Below are 11,940 nucleotides of genomic sequence, written 5' to 3' on the forward strand. Positions count from 1 at the left end.
ACCAAGTTTTATTATTGCTGTATTCCCGTGTATTAAATTCGATATCAGATTTGTTCACTGTTTTCAATAACATAAGAAATTCTTTTTGTTTTTCTAAAAAAATGTCTAGTAACAAATCATCATCTATCCCATAATTTTCAACAGGTTACAGGTCCATTTACTGAATAATGCATATGATTTCTGCGTTCTGGAAATTTAGTCGTCGTCTTTTCGCGGTTTTAGAAAGTTTTTGGCTGGGATTATTTAAATAATTTTTCTCCAAATTTTCCTACATAAAAAATTAAAAACCTAGCCAGTAGCCACTATCCGAGGATTATTTACACGTATAACCACAGTATGACGCATATTATGGTCGTATAATTATTATTAAACTTTATATTTACAAAATACGACCCTGGTCGACCGTTGGTCACACTGGTACGCGACCACTTCGAGTTTCGGCGTCGGTTTCCGCCATTTTAGTTGCAGTTTTCGTATACTGTTCTTGTGCCGCTGTTCTTGTTTAATCTGTTTGTCCGTATCCTTACGTTTTGTGATCTACACGACTAAAATTTTTGTAAAAGCTCAATCTTCATTGAACTTCTGCTGCAGCTGGATATTGTTGTCGTTGTTCTACGAATTACGGTGAGTATTGCAACACTCGGTTGCCGTCGTCAACTACAGCTACTATATACATACAGGGCGCGCGCCGGATACCGACACACGTCGTGAATCTTTAAATACGAGTACTGTTTATATACGATAATATAATAGTATAATATTTGTAAACGACACATCCGTCAATCTAATTTAAGAAATCTAGTGTAGTGAACTATCTTAGCACGCGCCGACGCCGTTCCCCTGACAGTTCCCATCGCGTTGGTAGGTAAATAGTAAACCTATTGACTATGATTTGATTGTTTATCGTACCAACTATTATTAATTTATCATTATCATGTTAATAAGAATTTGTACGCTCCACCATTAACTGATATAATTGGTATATGATTGATAGATGTCAATTTGATGTGATTCTATTCTTCATCGATTTTCGGATAATCCTGATCGACCGGCACGGCGTCATATATTGTCGTACACTCATACGTGTTGATACACGTGAGAGGTGACTGGCCTACTTACGCCCGGCTTAAGCTACGCGGTTCATATTTTGGCTCACACAAAAACGTTTTCGAGTTTGCTACTAGACCGTACTTAATACACCAACTTGTAATTTTTTCGCGTTCTAAATAATATTAATAATCGGGTTTCCAGAGTGACTAATTTTTTAATTATTTGTGTATGTTTTATGCGGTGAGGGGAGGGGGTACTTTCGATCCGGATTTATTGGTCTGATACATGTTAAAATCAACGGATATTTCTATTTACTGATGCAGGTAAAACATAATTGCATCCTCATTTGTGGGATCTTGGATAATTTACATATGTTAAGCTATATTATATCATGATTAGGTATAAAAGGAGAAAAATAATTAAAATATTTTACCTAAAAACAAATAACTGTTATTGTTGAGTATTGTATTATATATTCAAAATATTTTTTTTTACTTTAAATTTTATAATGGATGAATAATAATTGTAATTGAATAGTGTGTTAGCATTTCAATAAAATTAAATAAATAATTGCTCCCTTTTATTGATTGTAAAAAAAAATATTCTGCTATACTTGCTGGTAATTTCTCAAAAATAATAAACCATTATTATTCTGGTTACTTGATTTTAATAACTATTATTTATAAAAAAAAATTAAGCATTTTTAGTACTTGTTTGTAATTAATCTTAACTTATGTATAATTGATTGATAGGAAAAATGTCTTACAATCGTCGAAGTGGTGGTGGTGGTGGTGGTGGTAACTACGGCATTGGAAATAATGGCAACTATGGAAGTTCTTATGGGCAAACTCCTAGCAACAATTTTAGCAACTCTGGCAATTATGGAAGTGGAGGAGTTGGTGGCGGCGGCGGTGGCACTGGAAATTTCAATGGAGCTGGCACCAGTCGTTTCAATAACTTCAATAATTATGGTAGAAGCCCCAAGATGAGTCCTTGGGAGTCTGGTGTTTCCCCAGGCGGTGGGATGATGCCAAATGTTCATCCAAATCAAATGGCTCTAGCTAGTGATTTATTATCTAAGCTTTTAGCCCCTAACCAGGTAATAAATACATTTTTATTTAATAATTTATAAAAGTGTATAAATTATTTGTATGTTAACTTCTCATAAAAAATTAATTAATGAAAAAAAATAAAGAATAATTCAAATTACTATAATTCATTTGCTTATTTACAATTAAAAATATTTAATATTGTAGGGTGGATATGGAAATAGTCAAAATTGGGGTCCAAACCCTGGAATGGTGAGAAGACAGGAATCGTTCAAGGTAAAACAAAATTAAATTTCAAAAAAAAATAGTTCTTAAGCTGTTATAGATTCTTAAAATTTTAAATTGCAAATTTAATAAAAAAAAAAAAAAAAAAAAAAAGGTTAAGACCTAGGTTTTTAAAATATTCCTAATAGTACCTATTAGGGAATTATTTAAGTTAGGTTTTTGTACAGTAATTAATCATATTTAAAGTATATCTAAATTTTCTATTATAATTATTTCGATTTGCCAATTATTTATTGCTGAGCGTTTTAGCTAATCTGAGTTTGGCCTGTTGCCGTTGGCAATTTGAATTCTGGAGCTGGCTGATTCGTTTCGCTGGCAATCGAATTATCGAACAAATTTCATAATCTCATCTGAGTTTGTTTTTCATTTGTTGTGCTCTATCGAATCTCTCTGTTCCTGGCACAATAATTGATCGGTTGTTTGATAACCGCCAGAACCAAAACCGGCGCAGGCCTGATAATCGCAATCGTAGACCTCCTCCAAAAAAGGACGATAAGAAAAAGGATACTAAACCTGAAGCGGATAAAAATGATAAGAGGTAAGGAATCATTTCATAAAATCTATTATTCCGGATTTATATAAAATATATTTATATAATTCTTCGCTGCTATTTTAAAAGCATTTGGCAACCTCTTCAATTAAATTATTTTATCCGCCCATATATATTCCATTGCATTTATTGAAATATAAGAAGAATTAGGAATTATTATTTTCTACTCCATTAACCCTTATTATTTGTTTCTCTTTATACATAATTTTGTATTCTTAATAGAAATATTTTATGGATTCAAAGACCTATTTTATAACTTGTATAAATAATTCCTTAAGCATAAAAATGTCAAGTAAGTATTTTGTTAGTAAGCTAAAAGTTGGTTTGTATTGCCATTTATTTTATTTAAGTACTAATTTTTATAGTTTTAGTTATTTATATTAGGGATATATATAATTTAAATTATAATATATACTAAAAAAGTTAGAATTAAGCTTAAAATATTTTATATTTTTATAAATTAATTTAATTTAACTGTTTTTAATACTTAAGATAATTATGTACTACTTAAAAAAGTTATTATTTTATTAATATCTTAGTGCACAATATTTATCACAGTCTTGTTGAAAAGAAAAATTTTTTATTCATGTTTTTTGTGCTTGTGTATATTTATTATTTTACGTTTTTATATTTTTGAATTCCAAAGAAGCTGTTTAAATTATAAAATATTAAATTGAGTAAATGATGTGCAAGATTCTGTTTAAGTATGTTGTTTATTATAATTAATTAAAAGTACTATGTCTTTATGCTTACAAACTTGAATGTCACATCATTTCAACATTAGTGGTTGTTATATAACAACTCATTATATTCATTATTTTAAATTTTATCTAGGTATTCAATGGTTAATAAATAAATCTAAAATAGTTGAAAATATTATTTTTATTTATAATTTTCATTACATTTATAGTTAAATATACTGAGGGTTCGATTTCTGAAACAAATGCATAGTTCTTTATGATTTTTAAGTATTTAAAAACACTTCAAATTTTTTAACAGCTAAAAATTTGTTATACATGTTCAACTTTAATTAACTATGATGAAAAATGTCTATTATTTTTTTTATGATTAGGTAATCTAAAAATAAATTTTAGTTATACATTTTTATTAAAAATATGTCAATATTCTATTAACTTATTTAAGTATAATTATATTTTTATCATTACTATCAATACCTATTATTAGCTCTTCTACAAATTTTACTTTTAATTTATTCTTAGTAGTATTGATTTTAACCTGATATCTTCAATATGTTACTTAATGTTTAAATCTTCTAATAATGTGTTTGTTGCTCAGAAGAATTGTCCAAGTAATATTTACGTATTATACAATTATTTATAAAATATAAAAGAAATTTTATCATTTAAGGAAATAATACCTGTTATTTATTTAACAATGTTACCAAATTCTTATTTTTTCTACCGAGTACATTGTATTTTATTTTTAAAAAACAAGATTTTATGATTTTAAGTTTGTTATTCAATTATATATACAACATAATTCAATATTGTTGTATAATATACTCTCTTTCTTTTTGGAAACAACTAATATTTTAAGTAATTATAGTTGATATTATTTTTATGGGGTAAATAATCATATTTAAACTGAACTGCCATTCAATTGTATAATTTTTTTGCTCTAATCATCTATAAATTAAGGTTTTATTTCAACTTCAAAAATATTTTTTTTGAATATTTCCCGAAGAGCCTAATTTTTATATCCTATATTAATATATTGATTAATTTTATTAACATAATCTTTTTCTATTTTACTTTTGTATAGTTCTAGTAATGAAACCAATGGTATCAAGAAAGAAACAACTGATCAAGTAAATACATTTTTATTTTAAAGTTATATCATTTAATTAATACATTTTATGTCTTTACTTTAGGAACATGTAGATTATGATGGTATTCCAACAGCTGTATTATTTTGTCATGTTTGTCAAAAACACATGTGGGACGGAGCTGTAAGTAGTTTAATTAAAAAATATATCTAGACACAATTAAGTCAAAAATTTATTATTTTAGTCTTTTGAAAAACATGTACGTGGTCGTCCTCATGAATTGATGATGACATATTTGGATGAAGGGTACAAGATGCAAGTAGAGTTAATGCGTCATCAGATTAAAGCAGCTGAAAATCAAAGAGAAATTGATTTAGAACGTATGCAAGCTCAAAATAAGGGAAAAGCAAAACCATTGTTCCGTAATTATTGTCCTATGTGCAATATTAATTTCTATGGACCTTTGACTGGACATCGTAAAAGTGATCGTCATCGCGTAAGTATCTATATAAATTAATAGTAAAGCACTCTTCATAAATTAAATTATATATTTGTTGCATAATATAAGTCTTCGATTTCAGCAAATTGATATTAATTTACATAGCTTAATTATGAAATAATTTGATCTATTAATTAATTTTGTTTATAATAAACTGAATGAATTCAACATTAAAATAAAATTATATATTCATCAGTACGAACAATAGATTTATATCAATAATAATACTTTAATGTTTCTTATTTAAAAATTCGTAAAATTCTCACAAATTAAAATGTGTATTCTCATATCTTCTATTTTAAATATATTTGTATCTAAATCTTAGACATTTTCCCATTCCTCTTAAATACATTTTTGTATGAACTAAGATTATTTTATTGTTTTAGAAATTGAAACAATTTCTTCATCCAGAATGCAAAATGTGTGATACATTATTCCATACTCGCTTAGAATGGGATGATCATAAATTATCTTCAGATCATTTACGCAAAGTCGGTGAACAGCGCCGTCAATTTAATCCGGATCTTAAAGACGATGAATTTGAATTGCTTGATGTGATAGTGATTGAAGATGATGGACCTTCAGAAGAAATACCTGTTGCGTCAAAATTAGATATGCTTGATGATCAAGACTTGAAAGATGAAGAAGAAGAAGAAGAAGAACAGGAACAAGAACAGGAACAGGAACAAGAAGACATTACAAAGGAATCTGATAATAAAAATGATGAAGTAGTAGCTAATACCAATGTTGATAAGGAAAATAAAGAGGATATTTCTAAAGATGAGAATGATACTTCCAAGACAGACAATGATACTTCCATAATGGAGATTGATGTTTCCAAAGATGAAAATAACATTGATAAAGAATTGAATGATAGTACTAAAACAGATGCATTGGCTATCAAAAAAGAAAAAGAAGAAAAATATAATCCCACTAATGTTGTTGGTCGTGAACTTGTAGTTAAGACTGGAGGATATGTATGTCGTATTTGTTCAATGTTTATGAAGAATGATGAAGAAGCAGATTTACATTGTCAAACTGCTTCACATTACATTAACTTTACTACTATCACAAAATTACATGTGAGTATAAATTATTTTGCAAAATAAAAAAAAAGTATTTGTATGGGTATGTTCTATTCTAAAATATTTTTAATAAACAATTTTTAGGCTAAGATCAATAACCGAAAACGCAAAATGAAAGAAGATAAGAAAGAAGGCGATGACAATGATTTGGACGATGTGGACGATGATGTAAACGCAGAAGAAACTGAATCTGAAACGCCTGAGAAAAAAGCTCGTTTGGATGAAGCTGAAGATCAACCGATAGTTGAGCAAAATGGCATAGTTGAACCAGAATCTGAACCTATGGATGATGATGATGATATGCAAGATATAAAATCAAATGAACCCACTAATGAGATTTGCAATGAAGAGTCGAATGCAATTAACTCTGAAGATTCAGTAGTTCCAGATCCAGACCCTGTAGTTAAAGACACAGTAGTTGGGGATACTGTTGTTGAAACTAAAGAAGTTGTTGCTGAACCAGTTAAAGAATCTCCAGCTCCAGCTGTCAAAACTACTCCAACACGTGGTAGAGGTGGTGGTCGTGGTCGAGGAGTAGCAAGAAGGGGTCGATCAAGTCGCTAAAATCACATTTGAGTAAATAAGTTTTAAAAAAAAAAATGGAGGATATATAACTTTAGAAAAAATAATTGAGTATCCAATAATTTGTAATTCGTAAAAGTTATTTGTTTTTAAACATTCTTCATTTATGTGTATTCAAATATCATTTGATTTTAAATAAAGAATAATCATTTAAATTATTAACAGTATACTTAAATATTTTGAATTGTGTTCAGTATAGTTCTCTTACAAGTGCGTTTTTATTTAAAATATGTAATTTGTTTTTAACTATGGAATCAAATTCATATTAATATTATGTGTGTAATTTGGTATTAGAAATTATGTATTTCTAGCTTTAAAAAAAATATTTGATAATACATTATTTTATTTAAAAAAAAAAAAGGTAAACTAAAAAACTTGAAATTTTTTTATTTGTTAATACTTACAAATAATATAAATATATAAAATAGCTAAATTAGTGTAATCACTTATGTAATAATTTCTATGCATAAATTGAATATTTTATTGGTATTTTGCTAAGTAAAATTGGTTTTTAAAACATAATATAGTTAATAATTAAATTTAATATTAAATAATCTAATTTTTAGTTTTAGTTAAAAAAAAATAGGAATCTTCAAAATAATTGAATATACCTATTATATGTTTGTAAAACTGTTTCATTAAAAAAGAAAAAAATTAGATCATCTATAATATTATAATTTGTATAAGTTATTATTTTTTATGTTCCAACAAATTAATCATAACACAATCGAGTGCATGTATTCAACATCTCAGCTATGTAAGACAAGTGTACTTAACATGTTAACATAATACATTAATGATTATATTGGAAATTTGTATGTTTAACCTAATTATCATACTCATAACTACATTTTCATGTATTACTCGCTACAATATTTGCCAATTTTGTTTTTAAGCGAATTGTACTTTTATACTGCATATATATATTTATATACAATTAATAATAAATTATATCTAATACCTCACATATCTGCATAGTTTTACTGTTTTTGTTCATACGCAGGATATCTATACTATATAATTGAGCGAAAGATTAATAAGATGTTCCAAGATGTGATGATTTTTGGCTTAGTCGGTGCCTGACAGTAAGTAGTTAAATACAAAACTTCTCGTGAGATAATTGGGGTTAATTATAATTATGTTTTGAATCACTCTTACTTAAAGCAATTGGCAATGATTGGACATAACTATGGAAGCTAATAAATAGAATGAAGAAGTGAAGCATAATGTTATTAGATCTTTTGGCTTTCATAATAATCTTAAATAATGTGTTGATAATGATAATTTTCAATAATTTCGAGTGACTTTAAAAACTCGCTTGGTATGTGTTCAAATATTTTGCAGAAGAATTAATTTTTTACTGTGCATTAAATTATTGAAATATGAATGTCTCAAAAATAGATAAGATCTATTAAATTTATTTCGGTTAGCAAAAGTGTTACAAAATTTATTGTTTGTAATTCTAATAATAGTACTTTTTGCTTTGATGAGTGCAAACTGCAAATAGTACATTTTGACTAAAAACTTGACAAAATAATGTTCTATATTTTTCATTGATTATATCATGAACATTTTTTAAATAAAAAAAAAATTACATATTTTTATTGAAATATTTATTAGATATTTCAATTTCAATATTATCACTTATAAAGAACTTTGTTTTAAATTTTTAAGCTTTTGAACTACCAAATCATATTATTTTGATATTTGTATAAAAAAAAAAAAGCCTGAAAATGAAAATGCCTATATAAATTGTTTTTAAAACATTCTAGTATATCTACGGTTACCGAGTATTTAATGACATAAAAATTAGTATAGTTTGTATAATCACAATTCATTACGTAATTTGTATGTATATACCTCCTACTTCACATTAACCAATTGTGTATAGGTACTCTAAGTAGACTATTGAAAAATACGATAAATACAAATGTTATAAATCGAAAATTTAACTCATTCTCAATCAGTCAATTTTGAAGATAGAGCAAAACTTTAAAGGTCAAAGTTGCTTGAAAAAATTCATTTAATTCAAATTTGAACTCAAAAAAGGGAGGTGCCATTTAAAAAAAATATTATTTTGTTGCGCATGCGCAGAATATTTTTTTTAAAAATTAAGATTTATCAAAAATAAATGTAATTTTATGCCCTTTATACATTACTAAAAACCCGAATTGCATACAAGGTCATGCGTTCGAAATATTTCGTGTTACCTTTATCGTTGAACACACTGTATATACAAATGAGATTAAAAAGCCCGAAAATCGTTTTTAATTTAAATTTAAATTTTAAACTGATTTTTTATTTAAACGAAATGTATCTAATATTATAAGTAAAAAATAATAAAAAGGTTGTGTGATTAGAATTATTTGTTTTTATTTAAAACGTGTATCAACTAATTATGCTAATAAATAATAATATACATCTATAATATAAATAAAATATAATATATATATATATATGTATATTACAAATATATTTTAAGTTTTTTAATTATTTAAATTTAAAAATGATTATTAATTATACATAAAATTTTCAATTTTGGTTACCGATAAAACGCACAGTATGATCGATCGTTCCGATTGCTGTTAATCGGGATAGTATTTTTCGGTTGCCGACAAAACGCATAGTGGATCCTAGCCTAATGTTACTAAATACTAATAGATCACAAGCCACCGCGATTTCGATAACGTTTGTATAATCCCTAATTTCCAGAAACCGGTCGACGCACACACACGCACACGTAAACGCACCAATGACGTCATGGTAACATTCTAGGTGTCCGCCAAATTAACAGAATGACCCCCAGCCATAAGACATATACATGTCAAAAAATAAAATTAATAATTAATAGTAGAATCGGAGGAATACTCAACAAATCAGTGCCGTGGTAAGAAATTGTTTTATCATGGGGAAGAAGAACAATTCATTTTTTAACACATATACCTATGTTTTTAGGTTGGATAATTTTCTGACTAGCCAATTTTGGGTAATGCTAAATATCACTATTCACTTACTTACAGGGGGGGAGGGGGGAGCTGGATACCATCAGTGTTAGTAATTTATATAGCTCATTAAAGATTTAAAAACGAAATATGTAATAATTCCTTGTATAATTTTATCAATATGCAATAATAAAAATAGAACTTTGATTATTAAAAACATACAATGATATTTTAAAATAGGACTGCATAAAATTTGAGCAGGTCATGATCATGATCATGATTAAGCTTAAGCTAAAAGCTTTTATTTTTAAAATAAAGGTCGTTGCTTGTCATATATAATACAATCAAATCTACACTTATGAATGGGCCGATAGAAATTTAAAATCTCAGTTAGGTCTCAATCCGACGATGAATTCAGATACAATGATTCAAATATTCTATAGTAGTGTATGTGTAGTTATATATCATAAATATAGTAATAATAATTTATATCTTTGCCGTATAAATTGTTATACAATTGCTAAGCAAATTTTTAGATTTACGTACATACATGAGTGTCGAAAAAATGTATTATTAGCTACCTTTAAATTTTATAAAAAGTCAATTCACTCCATATTCACTTAAATATTAAGTATAACAAGTGACAACAGAAAATTAAACAATTAAAAACAAAAATAAAATTACCTAAAGCTTACAAATTAAGTACAAAACTTTTATTTGGAAAAAAAATAGAGCAGCTAAAAAACTCCCATTGTATATTTTTCTTTGTCCAGGAGATATTTGCTGTTATGTTTAGATGTCCGTCAAGTTACGATTAAAATACCAAATTTTCATTATTATTATAGTTAGATAATTTTCATAATAATTATATTCTCATAAACAAAAATCATTTTTTTAGTTCTTCTTTAAAACAATTAATAATACAGTCATTGCCCTGGTTCTGGTGTGATGAAAATAATTAATATTTTTTTTTTTTAGTTGACTATGGAAATAACGAAAACAAATTTATGGTGTGAACCATGACGAATCAAAATATTTTTGTTCGTGGTCTGAACAACAAATAGTAAATACCCAATAACTCGATTTTTAAGTAGGTAGGTACTTACCTAATTACGTCGGCTTATTATAATAGTTAATTGTGATTAACAAAATATACGACTATGATTGTGAATAACATCATAGGCTTGCTTTTTATTTAATAATTCCTACTAAATAGGTATCACAGATTATGTTTGTATAATTTTTAATTTTGACTTGTTTAATCAACAAAAACCAGAATATAACTAATTTGTCTATCCAAAATAACCCCTTTCTAAATGTAAGTCGAAGCACAGGATTGACTCTAGTTATCGTGAAAAGTAACACAATGTAAAACCAATAAATTCATCGTTTTGCTTAGAAACTTGGCTAGTTATTTAGTAGCCGCTGGTCATTATTTATTTTTAATTTAATGTAATTACATTTTTATTTGAGAGTAGGTACATCATACCTATTATATATGCATAAAAAATTCAAAATGATTCTTACATCATGAACCACTCATAATTTCAAAAACTTCTTTCTCTTTTCATATGACTTACAATTAAAATACTTATTTCTTATCGTTCTACACTATTGAAGCTTTTTAACTTAGCTAATAAATACATACATTTTTATCATATTTTAAAGCAGAGTTCACAAAAATTGAACTTCAGGCGAATAGTAGTAAGACCAGTATAGGTATACCTTGAAAAATGTTGATCTACTTCTTCATTTACCAAACATTATATTGAGTATATTTCATTGGCCTATCTAATGGGTCAATAGAAGAAAATCTATGATATAACCAAAAATTATCACATACAACTACAAAAGGAGTAAATAATCTCACACTCCCAACTAAGGGATTAACACAATTTTTTTTAAATATTTTGCAGTTTTGTTTTATTCTTAAAGGCTTAATAAAATTATATATAAAAAAAATCATACAAACGAGATTCTTCCCATTACATTTGAATGATAGTAGTAAAAGTATAAAATAAATTATAAAAAAAAATTCAATATTAATAATATAGTTATTGTATATATGTATATGTGTGTGTATATGAACACATATATATAATTATAAGTGAG

At 26.8% G+C, this 11,940-nt stretch overlaps 1 protein-coding gene across 1 annotated transcript; it reads left to right on the top strand.

The window, feature by feature from the left end:
- Positions 1–446: 446 nt before the first annotated feature.
- LOC112599314 (zinc finger protein on ecdysone puffs-like) lies at positions 447–7,050 on the top strand. Its single transcript, XM_025346162.1, has 9 exons — positions 447–624; positions 1,803–2,149; positions 2,307–2,375; positions 2,819–2,922; positions 4,717–4,762; positions 4,826–4,903; positions 4,965–5,216; positions 5,606–6,301; positions 6,389–7,050. The coding sequence occupies exons 2-9, from the start codon at positions 1,808–1,810 to the stop codon at positions 6,866–6,868; spliced, it is 2,067 nt and encodes a 688-aa protein (XP_025201947.1). The 5' UTR covers positions 447–624; positions 1,803–1,807; the 3' UTR covers positions 6,869–7,050.
- Positions 7,051–11,940: the final 4,890 nt, after the last annotated feature.

This window comes from Melanaphis sacchari, unplaced genomic scaffold (genome assembly GCF_002803265.2).
Source record: "Melanaphis sacchari strain LSU unplaced genomic scaffold, SCAv2.0 Contig50_pilon_pilon, whole genome shotgun sequence".
Classification (NCBI taxonomy): domain Eukaryota; kingdom Metazoa; phylum Arthropoda; class Insecta; order Hemiptera; family Aphididae; genus Melanaphis; species Melanaphis sacchari.

What these genes read in the sequence shown, in the direction of transcription:
- LOC112599314 (XM_025346162.1), top strand. Translation starts at nt 1,808, where the DNA reads ATGTCTTACAATCGTCGAAGTGGTGGTGGTGGTGGTGGTGGTAACTAC. An exon ending in GCGGATAAAAATGATAAGAG is followed by an intron (nt 2,923 to 4,716) that starts GTAAGGAATCAT and finishes ACTTTTGTATAG; the next exon opens with TTCTAGTAATGAAACCAATG. An exon ending in AGAAAGAAACAACTGATCAA is followed by an intron (nt 4,763 to 4,825) that starts GTAAATACATTT and finishes TCTTTACTTTAG; the next exon opens with GAACATGTAGATTATGATGG.